At 40.3% G+C, this 16,117-nt stretch overlaps 2 protein-coding genes across 4 annotated transcripts; both read right to left on the bottom strand.

The window, feature by feature from the left end:
* Positions 1-698: 698 nt before the first annotated feature.
* Positions 699-11,939, bottom strand: LOC121759244. 2 transcript variants are annotated; one of them, XM_042154760.1, is made up of 2 exons: positions 11,423-11,936; positions 699-1,169 (listed from the first exon to the last, which is right to left on the bottom strand). In XM_042154760.1, exons 1-2 carry the CDS (start codon positions 11,846-11,848, stop codon positions 996-998), a joined length of 600 nt encoding a protein of 199 aa, XP_042010694.1. In that variant the 5' UTR covers positions 11,849-11,936; the 3' UTR covers positions 699-995. The 2 variants fall into 2 exon arrangements, with proteins under 2 accessions (XP_042010694.1, XP_042010695.1); XM_042154761.1 differs by lacking the exon at positions 699-1,169 and adding an exon at positions 6,442-6,900 and having other exon boundaries at positions 11,423-11,939.
* Positions 11,940-12,908: 969 nt separating this feature from the next.
* On the bottom strand, positions 12,909-15,430 carry LOC121759669. Of its 2 annotated transcripts, XR_006041699.1 has the most exons (3): positions 14,886-15,430; positions 14,060-14,454; positions 12,909-13,163 (listed from the first exon to the last, which is right to left on the bottom strand). XR_006041699.1 is itself a non-coding variant. In XM_042155334.1 (2 exons), the coding sequence occupies exons 1-2, from the start codon at positions 15,342-15,344 to the stop codon at positions 14,290-14,292; spliced, it is 624 nt and encodes a 207-aa protein (XP_042011268.1). In that variant the 5' UTR covers positions 15,345-15,430; the 3' UTR covers positions 13,935-14,289. The 2 variants fall into 2 exon arrangements, 1 of the variants encoding a protein (XP_042011268.1); XM_042155334.1 differs by lacking the exon at positions 12,909-13,163 and having other exon boundaries at positions 13,935-14,454.
* Positions 15,431-16,117: the final 687 nt, after the last annotated feature.

Here is a 16,117-nt window from a genome sequence, read left to right as displayed (position 1 = left end):
ACACAAAATTATTAGCCAACAAAGTTACAAGAACTAAGTTCATAAGAAACATATATGGCAAAACATCTCATCCAGCTTCCCTCTCAGTCCCAGAAAGGAAAAAACCAGGACATTCAATGATGATGCAAAAACACCCTTCTTCATCAGTCAAAAGCAAAGGCAAAACTAACAAAGCATCTTTTACAGATCATTGTTGGGTTCAGTAGAGAAGAATAGGGCACCATCTACCACTTCTTTCTGAAGACTCAGCACAAAATCCTGCAATTCAATCCACATTCATTTAGGTAGGCTGTTTGGTTGTGTAAATTGATGAAGAGACATTCATTTTCGCGCCATCCCAAGGTCGGTACGGGAAACTATCAAGCGGCGCCGTAAATCCTTTCAATTCATTTATTCTCTTTATTTGTTTATATATGCCAAAAACTTTCCAACTACCGCTTGCAATATGCATCATTACTTCAATATTATCTAGTCCCACTCTCTCGATGAACTCGGTATTTGAGTGATACTCAATTACACTGTCCACTAAGAGTAGAAAAATGCAGAGAGCTATTCATTCAAAAGAAAAACTAATGGAGCAAGGTTATGCTAGCTAGCAATATCTTCATTGTCACAAGTTTTTACCACTAAACATGTCCAGCAAATCTTCATACCCACAAGATAACAACAAACTTAGTAACATGGAAAGACATTCCGAATAGCAAAATCTATGGTGATTCATTCATCCTTAGACAAGCTCTATTTCAATTAAGGTGCATCAACAACAAACTGGTGATACAAGAAAAACATCATAATAGGTTACAAGTAATTAGTTCAATGAAAACACACTTCAATATGGCAAAACTTGTCATCTAGCCTTGAAAGGCAAAAACCATAAAACGGAAAACATTGCATTCTTAAAAAAAAACACCCTTCACCAGTAGAAACATGGAGTACTTCAAAGCCAAAGGCACACCGGAGACTGAACTTTCTTGCTACTAGTCTCGGAAAAACCATCACCCACAATGCACCTCATTCTCGGGAGCAGTAGGGAAGAATGTGGATGCAATGTCCTTGATGCATTGCATCAAACTCTTAAGATCAGCAGTGCCCAACTCAATGCAGTCCCTAAGCAGATCACCATCCACCACTTCTTTCTGAAGGCTCAGCACTATATCCCGTATCGGCCCCTGCAATAACCACCCACAGGCCACATCATGATAATCAATATGATAAATTGAATTCATATTCTACAATATTAGTTGGAAAATTGAAATTCTATTCATGTTTCAGATTATTCACCAAGAGGCTTCGGTTGTCATGATTACTTGTGATTAAAGGTCATTACTAGTCTTATCTCATGTTGGTTTTGGCCCTTGACTATGCATCATGGCCCATTATATCTTATGATTAACTATCTCACATTCACCCATATAACTAATTTCATTCTAGACAAACTCTATGTTAACTTATCTCATATTATATCTCACTATTATCTTGCCTAATGAACCGAATACCAAAGAGAAACATTAACAAAACAATTAAGTAGAAAAGGTCCATTGAAAAAATAAAAAGGCTTCTCTTTTATACAGCCAATAGACTACATTCATCATAGCAAGCCAAGCCCAAATCAAGCATATTCATTCATCAATTTTATCTACATTGCAAATGTAGAAGTGTGATACCTCAATCACAAGTTAAATAGCATGAAGATAATAGAGTCAAAGTCATCAAGGTTCAGCAGCCGTCAGATTGTTTTAGTTGCTGAGATTAAGTCCTGGCCGTAGATCTTGATAGCTGAGAGAGGGTTTATATTTGACTACTTTTGTTGAGAGTGTAATTAGCTCATACGACTCTCAGTTTTTCCCAAATTGTATTCCCTCATTTTGCCAAGTTCAATAAAACGATTTTGTGCATTTTCTCTGTGAATCCTTCTGTTCAAATCCGATCATCATTCCAACAAATTGGCGCCGTCTGTGGGAATCGTCAAGGATGATTTCTAGATCTGATTTGGGAATGAACTCGCAAGGTTGAGGATGGCTTCAAGATTCGAAGCGGAGAAGTTTACGGGGAAGAACGATTTCAGCTTGTGGCGGATGAAGATGCGGGCTATGCTGATTCATCAAGGCTTGTCAACAGCTCTAGATGCCGATTCAGATGGTGAGAAAGCGAAGGAGGCTCTGGATGAGAAAGCAGCCGCAAAGAAAGCTGAAATTGAAGCGAAGGCGCACAGCGCAACCGTGCTATGTTTGGGAGATAAGGTCCTTCGGGAAGTAGCGAAGGAGACTACAGCGCGGGGCATCTTCACCAAGCTAGAAGGTTTGTACATGACCAAATCTCTGGCTAATAGGTTATATATGAAACAGCGCTTGTATTCTTATTGTTTCTTGGAGGATAGAAATGTATTGGAGCGATTAGAGGATTTTAATAAGGCTGTGGATGACTTAGAGAATATTTATGTCTCCATAAGTGATGAAGATAAGGCAATCTTGCTGCTAAATGCTCTCCCAAAGTCGTATGATCAGATGCGAGATGCAATCTTGTATGGCCGAGAAAAGACTATCACCTTATCTGAGATCCAATCAGCTCTAAGGTCGAAGGAATTACAGAAAGGGGGCTACAAGGATCAGGAAATTGTGGCTGAAAGCCTAAGTGTAAAGAAGTTCAAATCCAAGAAGTTCCAGAAAAAGGAACCTGATGTAATGAAAGGCTCAAGCTCTGTCTCAGATCAAAAGGAAACCCGATCATGTCACTGGTGTAAAAAGCCAGGACACCTCAAGAAAGACTGCTATGCTTGGAAGAAAAAGCAGGCTCAAGGCGGAGGAAATGATGGATCTAACTCCACTGAATGTGTTGATTTGATTGAGACTACAGAGGTGATGAATGTCATGGAAAATGGGCTTGGTGGGGCTTGGATTATGGATTCAGGTTGCAGTTTCCACATAAGTCCTAATCTGCATTGGTTTGAGGATATTGAAGAAAGCAGTGGGACTGTGAGTCTTGGTAACAATCAAGTGTGCTACATTAAAGGGATAGGATCAATCAGATTTCATATGGAGGAAGGATCTGTCAAAGTTTTTAGTGAAGTCAGGTACATACCTGAAGTCAAAAGGAACCTGATCTCACTGGGGATGCTAGAGAAGAAGGGGTGTGCACATTCAGTGTTACGGACAGGGAATGGAGGGTGTACACGCGGGGAAATCGAGAGGTTGTTTGGCCAACCGAAAAGGAGGATATGGAGGGAGAAGCTGGACCAACCGAAATGGAGGATTTGGTGGAATGAAGTTGTTATAGCAGCTTGAAAATCTCGGCGGTCATTAGTCCACTTTTGTTATTTAGTTTCCTTTATTATAGTAACTTCTTGTTAAGCTAATCACCTATAAATTAGAGAGTCCTCTTAATGGTTGTGGCATCGAGGAAGATCAGTTTAGAGGGCGATTGATCGCAGGCCTCCTTTGTGAGGATTAGTCTTGTTACTCATTTCCTTTCCATTCATGTTATTCAATAAAGCCGAGAGTTGTTTCCAGAATTAATTATTGTTTCATTTGATTATTTTGTCAAACACATTGTGAGTTATCCTTTGGGGCATTTTGTCGAGCACTCCTCGTGCTCCTTACTGGCACCAGCCTTTACTCTATCAATTTGGTGCGGTGATCGATGGCTAGTACGCGTAGTACGGAGGCCCGATTGGGAGGATTAGAGAAGGCTGCGGGAGATCTGGAGAAGAGTCATGAGTCATTGGCCAATGCGGTCAACGAGATGAATATGCAGTTCCAGAAAACGGACGAGCGGATGAGTATTCAGTTCCAAAAAAACGATGAGCGGGTTTCGGCGTTGGGGTCTAAGCTCGAAACATTCATGGAGGAAGTCCGGAAGGTTATGGCTTCCGGCAAGGGACACGACACAGAGTCATCTGCAGGCCATGAATCAAACATAGCCGGTTCTGTGGGCACGTCGCCCATACTTATGCCGACGTTTGATGGATCCGATGCAATCGCTTGGCTCGCGCGGGCGGAGCAGTACTTTCTGGTGTCCAACACCCCACCAGAAAACCGTTTGAAGGTTGCCAGGGCAGCCTTGGCAGGCCAGGCCCTGCCATGGATTCACCTTTTAACACGACGGATTCCCACTCTGTCCTGGGATCGTTTTACACAGGAAATGATGAAGCGTTTTGGGGATAATATGGCGCTCGATGAGTATGAAGCTTTCGCGGCTATTCGCCATGACGGGTCTCTCACCGACTACGTGGCAGCTTTCGAAGCCCGCCTCGCCCAGACTGATCTCTCCGACCACCAATATCTCGGGTTCTTCTTGGCAGCTTTACGCCCAGAGATCCGGATGCATATGAAGGCATCAAATATCACCAGTTATTCAGATGCGGTCCAGTTAGCCTTACGGCTGGACAACCCGGCAGTAGCGCAGAAAACGGCAGCAGCCGCACCGTTCTCCAGCAGTTCGCCACATTCTGTGGTGCGTTCAAATCCGAAGGGGTTTTCCTCTTCGTCCTCATCCTTCTCGTCAGCAAGTTCTCCTCGTCCCCCTCCACGGAAGTTTCGGAACATGTCATCGGAGGAGTATAAGAAACACATCGCCGCCGGCACGTGTTTCAAGTGTGGGCTAAAATTCAGCCCCACGCATAGATGTCCCCCTAAAACTTTGAATGTTTTGGTGGCTGATGATGAGGAACCTGTCTTTGATGTTCCAATAATAGACGATCCAGACGATCAAGATGTGGGTGTCGAGCTGCAGCTGTCAGAACTTTCATCAAATGGTCTCGACACGTCTTATACCTTGAAGCTATTCGGCGACATTGACTCGCACAACGTGAAGGTGATGGTTGACAGTGGTGCGAGCCATTGTTTTATCTCGGAACAGGTTGCCCAACTCCTACAGCTACAGATCACTCCGACTTCTCCTTATTCCGTTATGTTGGGAGATGGTTCAAGGGTTCGGGCCGCAGGCATTTGTCACGCCGTACCACTTCGGCTAGCCACAGAGATTTTTCAGTTATCTTGCTACGTATTTCCACTGCGCAACGTCGACGTCATTTTAGGAGTCACTTGGCTGGCCTCACTGGGCAATGTAATGGCAAATTGGGATCGAATGTTTATGAAGTTCTCTATTAATGGCCGTTTATTGACTATTAAAGGCGACCCCACTCTCACTCGTCGGGCATGTTCTTCCCACGACATCAATTCACTCGAAGAGGGCGACGCTTGCTGGGTTTTACGCTCTTTGGAAGGCAGCGAGGAAACATTGGCGTTTGGGCTTGACGACAATCTGTCGGCTGCAGCCCAAGAGCAGATCCGAGACATTATTGCCGCCTTTCCCACGGTCAGCCGGGCTACAACCAAGCTGCCACCAGCGCGACGTGCGGACCACCGGATCCCTCTCCAACCGGGGTCCCAGCCAGTCTCGGTCCGGCCCTATCGGTATAACCACCTGCAGAAGGATGAAATGGAAAAACTTGTCGCTGAAATGTTAGCTTCGGGGGTCATTCAACCAAGCACGAGCCCCTATTCAAGCCCGGTTCTCCTCGTTCGCAAGAAGGACGGGTCGTGGCGTTTCTGCGTGGATTATCGCGAACTGAATAAGCGAACAGTTCCTGACAAGTACCCTATTCCGGTGATTCAGGAACTATTGGATGAGTTGCATGGTTCCAGATGGTTCAGTAAGCTTGATCTAAAGGCGGGATATCACCAAATCCGCGTGGCTGCCCCCGACGTGCACAAAACTGCTTTCCGCACACATTCCGGTCACTATGAGTTCCTCGTGATGCCTTTCGGTCTCACCAACGCACCTGCCACTTTCCAAGGGTTAATGAACGACATTTTTCGCCCATTTTTGCGGAAGTTCGTTTTGGTTTTCTTCGACGATATACTCGTCTATAGCACTTCTTGGTCGGACCACTTGGATCATCTTCGCCGGGTTTTTCAACTCCTGCAGGAGCACTCGCTGGTGGTCAACCCAAAGAAGTGTTTAATGGGCCGCGACAGCGTGGAGTACCTTGGCCATATAGTATCCTTCGATGGTGTTCGAATGGATCCATCTAAAATCTCGGCTGTCCTACGGTGGCCAACCCCAACTTCACTGAAGGGGGTACGTGGATTCCTCGGCCTTACCGGCTACTACCGACGTTTTATCCTCAGATGGAATCATGACTGTTACAAGAAATCAGAAATTGTTGATGAAGGCTGAAATGAGAGAAGAAGTAGCCTATACTACCTGCTGGCTGAAGTCAAGATTCCCAAAAATGGTGAAGTTAATAGCACAAATGGGGATAGCATCAGAATGTGGCATCTCAGATTAGCTCACCCAGCTGAAGGCACAGTCAGAGAATTAATCAAAAAGGGTGTAGTGTTAAATTTGGAGAATTGAAAAAAGCAGAGAAGAAATCTATGGAAGAAATTGAAGAAACTGCCATGGAGAAATGAGAGAAACCGTCGGTGAAAGAGAGAGAGGGAAGAGAAAGGGAATTTCATTAATGACTACATTGTGGAAAAGTTGGTTTACAAACTACATTAATTTGCCTTATATATAGGCTGGAAATAAGCTAACTAACAATACTCTAATAGCCCCCTTCAAGATGGAAGCATCTTGACCACAAACACAACAACAAAACAACTACAAACTACTAAATCCTAATTACATTTATTCTCCAATTCTAGTATATCCAAAATAGCATTTGATTGTTGATATAAGAGAAGTCGGGAACTGTCGAAAAAAGTTTAAATCAAGCGCCACCCCAAATTTCAGCAGCAACTTCATAGACTTGAGTCACCTTCATCACAAAAGAAACTTGTGTTGCAGTTTGGAGTTGTAGGAACCTGCATTATCAGGTGCTCTTCCTCCAATTCAAACAAAAGCCAAACAAGAGGCTAGATAACAGAGATTTGAACTTGAAAACTTGGCAGAAAGTGCCTAGCAACACCAACAAACAGCACCAACAAACCAACATGTTTATTTGCCTAGCATCACCAACAAACTGATAACTCCAAACACTAGAGAAAAAATACAGGAGCCTATCTAAAAAAGGAGAGAAAATGAGCTCTGGTAACACCAAAATGGTGAAGAAGAGAGGAATTGAGAAAAAGAAGAGAAACCGATTTTTATCGGTGATTTGAGATTCATAGAAAAAACCGACTCAAACATCGGATCTGAGAACTGAGATTTCCGATACAAACATCGGAATTAAAGAGAAAACCGATTTAAGATGAAAGGAAACAGATCGGTGAACATAGAGATTCACAAACAATAAAGATGAATTCAACCGAAACTCGGTGAATAAAAACCAGAAACAGAATTGATATTTCAGATTCATAGAATCCTATTTCAATTGATATTTCAGATTCATAGAATCCTATTTCAATTGATATTTCAGATTCATAGAAACCTATTTCAATCTGTGAGAATTGAGAAAACCGAATTCAATCGGTGATTGAGATTTGAAAAAAAAAGAAAAAGTAGATCGGCTGAAATTTCAAAGCCAAAGAGAGAGAATAGAAAAACCTGGAGCACCGGTGAAGACTGAATCCGGTGAGAGACTTGGCGAAAAACTCTCATGAATCAAACTCATAAACCCTAGCTATGAAAAAAAAATGAAAAATCAAAACAAAAGATAGAGAAGATAGAGGTAATCAGAGGCACGCAGCGGATTTGCGCTCTGATACCATGTTAAATTTGGAGAATTGAAAAAAGCAGAGAAGAAATCTATGGAAGAAATTGAAGAAACTGCCATGGAGAAATGAGAGAAACCGTCGGTGAAAGAGAGAGAGGGAAGAGAAAGGGAATTTCATTAATGACTACATTGTGGAAAAGTTGTTTACAAACTACATTAATTTGCCTTATATATAGGCTGGAAATAAGCTAACTAACAATACTCTAATATGTAGTGAAAGGCAGTATACAAGAAGATCAGTCTCCTTGTGAAGGCTGCATTCTGGGTAAATCAAAGAAACTTCCATACCCCAAAGGTAAACATACTTCATCTTCACCTCTAGATTATGCACATAGTGATCTTTGGGGTCCATCTCCGGTGACTTCTGTTGGGGTTGGAAAATACTATATGAGCATAATTGATGACTATTCGAGAAAGATGTGGATATACATTTTGAAAGATAAGTCTGAAGCATTTAAGAAATTTACAGAATGGTGCTGGGAGGTTGAGAAAGAAAGGGCCATGTTCTAAAGTGTTTGAGAACAGATAACGGCATGGAGTATCTTTCAAAGGAGTTTGATAGTTTCTGTAAAGAAAGGGGAATTAAAAGGCATCGAACAATACCCATGAATCCACAACAGAATGGGGTAGCTGAGAGGGCCAATAGAGAGAGTAAGGTGCTTGCTCTCATCTTCTGGATTGGATAAGAAGTTTTGGGCCGAGGCTGCATGCACAGCTGTGAAATTGATTAATAAGTGCCCTTCTTCTAGTATTGGTGGAGATACTCCAAATCTCAGGTGGTATGGGAAGCCTGGAAATTATGATCATCTCAAGGTTTTTGGCTGCAAGGCCTATGCTCACTTCAAGCAGGGAAAATTGGAAGCAAGGGCTATGAGATGTGTGATGTTAGGTTATCAATCTGGGGTGAAGGGGCATAGGTTATGGTGCATTGAACCAGGAAACCACAAAATTATAATCAGCAGAGATGTAATATTCACAGAAAATGAAATGCCTTTCAAGAAGCAAGGTGGAGTTGTTTTTGAGGATCAAGCTTCTGGGGATAGTGGATCTGAGGTGGAGTCAGAAGAACTTCCAAGAAATGAACAGAGTATATCTGATCAGCAACCTCAAAAGCAAGCTCAAGAACAACCAACTGATTTTTCTGATTATCTATTAACAAGAGACAGAACAAAAAGAGTAAGTAAGCCACCAGCCAGATATGCTGATTCAGAGCTGCTTTTCTTTGCATTATGTGTTGCTGAAGGAATAGAGTATGGAGAACCATCGAATTACAGAGAGGCATTACAAAGCAAGGAATGTCAGAAATGGATGCAAGCCATGATTGAGGAAATAGAGTCCCTACTTAAAAATGGGACTTGGATCCTTGTTGATATACCAGATGGGAGGAAGATAGTGAGTTGTAAATGGATTTTCAAGAAGAAAATTGATGCAGCTGAGATTGATAGAATCAGGTTTCAGGCCAGGCTTGTGGCAAGGGGGTTTACACAAGAGCAAGGGATTGATTATAATGAAGTTTTCTCTACTGTTGTTAAGCATACTTCCATTAGAATGCTACTAGCCATGGTGGCCAAGAGAAACTGGGAGTTAGAGCAGTTGGATGTGAAGACTGCCTTTCTCCATGGCAGTGTTGTTAATTTGGCGCCCGGGTCGCTCGGGTCGCCCAGGTCGAGACCATGACCGCCCCAACATGGGTGGGTTGATCGAGATGCATGGGTCGCGCTGGGTCGGTTGGGTCGGCAAGCGTTTCGGGTGGGTCGAGCGTTTCGGCTACGGCTACGGCTACGGTGTTTTTGCTATTTTTTTACAGAGATTGAATGAAGGAAGATGATGGAGAAGAGAGAGGAGAGAGGAGAGAGGAGTATAATTATGAGCCTTGGGAATAGAGTACATCATTTGTCACTATTCATTTGTTTAGTGGGATTCAGTGTTATGAAAATCGCGCTTGGGGCGCGCTTGGGGCGTGGGGCGGTCAGGGCGCGGCTGTAGTCGCCCCAGCCACCCTGGGCCGAACGATATTCATGGGGCGGGCTGGGGCGAGACTGGGGCGGGTTGGAGCGAGCCGGGGCGGCTGAAGCGCAGGCGGGCGACGGTGGAGCGACGAAGTTTCTCTGTAGAAGAGAGAAGAAGAGAGAGGAAGCTGATCTTTTCTTTTTATTAATATTTTAATACAATGAAGTCCTTTTGATAAAACTTAGGCACACACCACCGCCTCTTACCTCCAATCAGTTCAACTTTTTACTTTTTCACTTTTGTATAATATTAATTTATTATCACTGCAAACTTTTCATCTTTCCTCAAAATAAATTAATTATAAAATTCATTTTAAGTATCAAAATAAATTAATTATAAAATTCATTTTAAGTATCAAAACAAGTAAATAGACTGTAATTCCTTCAATAATTATTTTCTAGCCAATGTAAAGATTGAAATTTAATTTTTTTTCCTTCCTATTACGTAAGTATAATTATTTATATATTAGTGAATTATATTTAATCATTATTATTACTCATATATAAATAATAAATAATTTTGCGTCCCGATTCGTGGGTCCCTCGCCCCAGCGCCCCATCGCCCCGCGACCCGGGGTCCAGCCTCAGCGCCCCGGACCGACCCGCGACCCTAACAACACTGGTGGGATTAGGAAAATATAAAAAATTGACATAGTTTAGCTCACTTTTTTAGGCAGCAATAAAAATACTATTTTACCAAATTTTTGATTAGTTAAATTAAATCCAATATATTTACATGGATATATTGTAAATCCAATGTTTGGAGTATAATTTAATGGTGGAAAATGAGTATATTATTTTAGGAATAAATTAATATTGTTCTTCTACTATATAAACGTTTCGAGATTCAAATTGTACTATTTGAAGTTTTATTATTTTATTTGTATAATAATCTATTGTATTAATCAAATTATTTATTAATTTTTCTGTAATTATTCGTCTCATATTTTATATAGGTTTGTCTACTAATACATATTCATTTATTTTTTACTAATTTTTAAAATAGATTTCACATTCCACTCCTATTTTATTATAAGTTAATACTACATACAAAATGACGCACATTTCATAACTTTTTTCTTTTGACATTTTCAGACAATGGTTTCAATTATTTATTTTGTGATATTCTTATGACTTATGAATTGTTTTGATATTTTGATAATTTTTATTTTCCACTTTATCTCTATTCACATGAATTGCGTCTACATTTATATTATTTGATATATTATAAACATTAGAGTAATATATTTATTTGATTTAATATTAAAAGGCAAAAAAATTAGCCTAGATTAGTGGGTCTCTCGACCCAGTCGACTCGTCGACCCGCGACCCGAATTTTCATCTTATCGACCCGGTGCGACCCTCGACCCTAACAACACTGCTCCATGGTGGACTTGAGGAAACTATATACAAATTAGAATTAACACACTATTTATTAATTTAAAAAAATCGGATAATTCGGGTATCCCTAATCGGTTATCGGATTCCGATCTGAAACCTGGAAAATCGGGTTTCGTGTATCCAATTACCTAACTTTTTCATGTTCGGATATCGGGTATTACCCCCGAAATCCAAAATTCTCAATGTACCAATTACCTGACTTTTTGGGGTTCGAATATCGGATATTGGATACCCGATATCCATTTTGACTGGCCTAATCAACGGAATGAGATGCAAATGAAACTATGCATACTAATATAAAAATTTTGTATAGAAAGTGTAATTGCAATAGAGAAAAAGGAAGGGATAAACATACAGATCGATGGAAAACATTGAGCAGACGAGTGAAGATCGAGTTGGAAACTCCACCAGCCCAGGCGACGATCTCCGTGTTGGAGCGAGACCGACGCCGCTCGCCAAAAGCCCCTAAAAGCTGATACAAATCGAATGCTACGCCAAGTAATTCACGACCGACGGCCTTCCACTGGTAATTCTTCATGAAATCGCGGCTGATGTTCCAAGCATAAATGTTCAATCGCAGGCCACATGACCCTAAGATAAGGGCCAAAGCCTGGGCCCGCGCCGCCGCCTCGGCATCGCCGCGGTCCAATCGGATGGCGGCGACGCGGGAGATGAGGGTTTGCAAGATGGAAAATAGGGTGAGATAGAGGCAGGAATTGGAGAGAGTGGATGAGAGTAGGAGGCGGGGGAGGTTGAGAAGGGACCTTGGAGTGACCAGCATTACGGCGGTGGCGGAGAATTGTAGTGTATGCGCGTCAGAATGGGATGGGTCTCCTGTAGTGTATGCGCGTCAGGATGGGATGTGATCTCTTGTGCTCTTATAAAGATTAAATTAATATTCCTTCCATTTCATTCAAGATGAAATATTCTTTAAGTGGTACGAGATTCTATGAAGTGTGGTTAGGTGGAATAAAATAGAGAGAAAAATGTAGCTGAATATTTTAGTAAAGAGAGTGGATTTTATTTTTAAAATTAAAAAGTGATCATCTTGATTGAGACAAAAGGAAATGTGATCATATTGAATGAGACGGAGAGAATAGTCTAAGTATAATACAAGTATCTTTCTTCACATAAAAGAAAACAAAAGGCCCACCATCTCCTCTCCCAACAGGGAATCCCTTGGTGCAATATGCGTCATTGCTTCAATATTATCTAGCCAATCTCATCGTACAACTTTCATCAAAAGATGGTCTCCAACTGCGCCAACTTGTTCTAAACAAAGTGATATAGTAAATTTAATGATTAAACAAATTACTTAATGGAGTATATTATATGGTGAAGTTTTTCAACCAATGACATCGCTGTCTTTAAAAATAGAGGACATTGTTCAACTTGTCACCAATGGAATTTTTGGGATTTTGAAAAGTTAAAGGGACTCGCATCATATTTACTTGTATATAAGTTTGAAAGATCAATAAAAGACATTTATGAATTTGATGCAATTTCATCATAATACAGCAATCTGGGAGTAGTATTTCACTTTATTTTGTGGAGTATCAGTTTCAATTTTTTTTTACTTCATAAAAATTGGCAATGCCAAAAACAATCGTTAGAAGCATTGGGCAAAGCTAAGAAGTAGCTGATGAACTCGGTATTTGAGTGATATTAGACTACTTTGCATAGTGTTTTCAAAAAAACTCAGCTGATGAAACTCAAACATACTGTATATGAGTAGGGTGAAGTGCAACTACTACATTTATTTGGAGACCAATTCACACAGATATCATTTCAACAGAGTAGGATTCATCTTGCTTTTTTTAGCACTAAATAGTTCCACCTCGTGAGGAAAATATGGAATATTCTATGCCAGTGAAATGATCATTACACTACCATTCAGAATATCAGACTAGCTTTCAAGAAGCGATTTACATAGAAATCTATTTAGAACAACTTAATGTATTATGCACATAGCAATCTGTATAGAAACAAACAGGCACCCGGCTCTCTGCAATATGGGCACCTGGTAAGCATTGTCGGGATTCAAAGAGTATACGCTGTGCTCACTCATTCTACCATCTTCTTCTTCGTCATCTGGACTGCGAAAAATCAACACAGTTGATTTAATATGAAATGCCATTAGTAATCAACCTGTTGAAGCTGAGTGCAGCTCTAAGGTCATTAGCTTGCAAAAGTGCAGAATTCTATGACTCGGGTGAAGTAAAGAATGCACAAATAAGCTTGATCATGATAAGGATAATCTATGTCTGGTCTAGGTAGTACTTATTGAAGATTAAAAATTTAAAAGTCTTGAGTTAGTTTAGGGGGGCGTTCCTTGAGACATCTCAGAAAAACTTTGCTAGTTAGTGAAGTTATAGTAATAAGGAATATTTCATAGCATTTAAAATTGCATTCCAAAATATTCAGGAAGTGGCTCATTCTCAAGTTCTCAACAAGTCACTCAATTTCACCATTTTACGTGAACCTATATCTTTACGAACATCATGAGGAACAATCAAGAAACTTAAGAGTTCATTATTATTAGAATAATCTATGACACTCGAAATCCTACAAGTGCGATAACTTAAGAATAGAAAATGCTGAGTAAATAATCAAACGAAATATTAATAGAGCCGGGTTATGCTAACTGGCAATATCTTAATTGACACAAGTTTCTACCACAATTCACAGGAAAGAAGTTAATTTCTAAGGTTCGGAGCAAATCTTCATAACCACAAGATAACAAAACTTGGTAACATGGAAAGACATTCCAGACAATAAATTCATGGTGATTCCTTACACAACTCTATTTCAGGGAAGTCCATTGTCAAGAAACATAAATGATGGATTAAATAAAAACTTAAGAAACATAAATAAATATGAGAAATCTTAGTTATATTGATTTGTATAAGCCAACAAAGTACATCAACAACAAACCGGTGCTACAAAAAAACCTCATAAAAGGTTACAAATAATTAGTTCAAAGAAAACATACTTCAATTTCGCAAAGTTGTCATCCAGTCTTCCTCTGTTCCAGACAGGCAAAGACCAGAAGGTTATACAGTTATGAAGGGGAAACACTGCATTCTAGAAAACATCCTTCACTAGTCAAATCATTCTTCAAAAGCCTAGAACCACCAGAAAAATCGAACTTTCTTCTCCACCGAAGACTGCAAAATCCAATGTCCGCAAAAATATCGCTAAGCATCACCCACAAAGCATCTTTTACAGTTCATTCCTAGGAGCAGCAGGGAAATATTGGAGTGCAATGTCCTTCACAATCTGTACCAAACCCTTAAGGTCACCTGCGCCTAACTCAATGCAGTCCCTAAGCAGATCACCCTCCACCACTTCTTTCTGAAGGCTCAGCACTATATCCCGCAATGGCCCCTGCAATTACCATCCACATCATGACCAACAATATGACAAATTGAACTCATATTCTAGAATATTAGTTGGAAAATTGAAATTTTATTCATGTTTCATAGTATTATTCAACAAAGAGAAACATTAACAAAACAAATGAGCATGAAATTTCCATATAACTAATAAAAAGACTTCTCTTTTATACAACCAACACACCACATTGATCATCAATTGTCACTACCACACAAACAGGGCTAAAATCAAGCATATTCTTTTATCAATTTAATCTGCATTCAGCATTAACAGTCTTTCCTATTCAATACAATTTCATCTTCGCAGAATATTGAAAACAAAAACATGCATAATATCTTTCAATTCCTAATATCACAAAAATATATCGAAAATATGATGATTTAATAGAGAAAGGATAAAAAACTAAAAAACTAAAAACATACAGATCGACGGAAAACGTTGAGCAGTAGATTGAAGATCGACTTCGAAACCCTAAGGGCGTTTTTGTAATTTCGACCAGCCCAGGCGAGCCTCTCCGCGTCGGAGCGAATCCGACTCAACTCGTTTAAAATCCCTAACAATTCATTCAAATCGGTTACTACGCCGCCAATGTCATGAAACGACGCCGCGTCGCTCCACGCGTAATTCTTCAGAAAATCCCATCCAAAGTTCCAAGCAGACTTGTACAATCCCAGGCCACCCGGTTCGAAGGTGCGGGCCAGAGCCCGTGCCCGGGCCGCCCCCTCTACATCGCCGCGGGAGGTTCGTTGGGCGGCGACGCGGGAGAGGAGGGAGTGAGAGAGAGAAAATAGGTTGTAATAGTTGGAGAAGAAGGAGTGGGAGAGAGTAGATGAGAGTAGCAAGAGGGAAAGGAAGAGAAGAGGCTTTGGAGTTGCCGGCATTAGATTCTAGCGGCGGCGGCGAAGAATTGTTATATTGACTAGCCACCGATAAAATAGAAAGGCTGTTTTAGTAGTACTTGTCAAATATTTTAGATATTTACAATAGGCTTCATTTTTTTTTAACCTTTATTCTAGTTTCAAGGTTTTTTTTCTTAGTGGGAATATTTTTTACTACCCGCCAACTTTGTCAAACTACTCTTATTATTTTAATTTGATGAACTTTAAAAATATTATTTGTGCTCCGCCTTTGGACGTCACCACGGTTCGGGAACCGGTGGTTCACGGTTCGGAACCGCCGGTTCCGGTTCGAAAAAAAATGGAACCGGAAGCGAACCGGCCAAGGATCGGCGGTTCCGGTTCCGGAACCGTGAACCGCGGAACCGCCTAGGTTTGCCCGGTTCCGGGCCGGTTCATCCGGTTCGGCGGTTTTTTTTTTTTTTGCATTTTAAATTTGTAATTCAAGTAAAATATGTAGATATATTTGCATAAATAAAATTAGAATAAATCGATGTTCAAATGCAATTTTATTGATACAAATTACAACTTTAAAATTACAAATTACAACTTAAAATTTACAAATTACAACTTTAAAATTACAAATTACAACTTTAAAATTGCAAACTACAAACAACTTTAAAATTACAAATTACAACTTAAAATTACAAATTACAACTTATTACTTAACATTACAAATTACAACTTTAAAATTACAAATTACAACAATTACAAATCGAAAAATTTAAATACAAGTTACTTACAACAATTACAAGTTA

This window comes from Salvia splendens, chromosome 12 (genome assembly GCF_004379255.2).
Source record: "Salvia splendens isolate huo1 chromosome 12, SspV2, whole genome shotgun sequence".
In the NCBI taxonomy this organism is placed as follows: domain Eukaryota; kingdom Viridiplantae; phylum Streptophyta; class Magnoliopsida; order Lamiales; family Lamiaceae; genus Salvia; species Salvia splendens.
The sequence above is the reverse complement of the archived record's forward strand: the minus strand, read 5'-3'. Positions and strand labels throughout refer to the sequence as shown.

Excerpts from the sequence above, each read along its gene's own strand:
- LOC121759244 (XM_042154760.1), bottom strand. The coding sequence starts at position 11,848 with ATGCTGGTCACTCCAAGGTCCCTTCTCAACCTCCCCCGCCTCCTACTC. Across the intron at positions 1,170-11,422 it reads TCAATGTTTTCCATCGATCT|GGGCCGATACGGGATATAGT; the intron begins GTATGTTTATCC and ends TGGTTATTGCAG.
- LOC121759669 (XM_042155334.1), bottom strand. The coding sequence starts at position 15,344 with ATGCCGGCAACTCCAAAGCCTCTTCTCTTCCTTTCCCTCTTGCTACTC. Across the intron at positions 14,455-14,885 it reads TCAACGTTTTCCGTCGATCT|GGGCCATTGCGGGATATAGT; the intron begins GTATGTTTTTAG and ends TGGTAATTGCAG.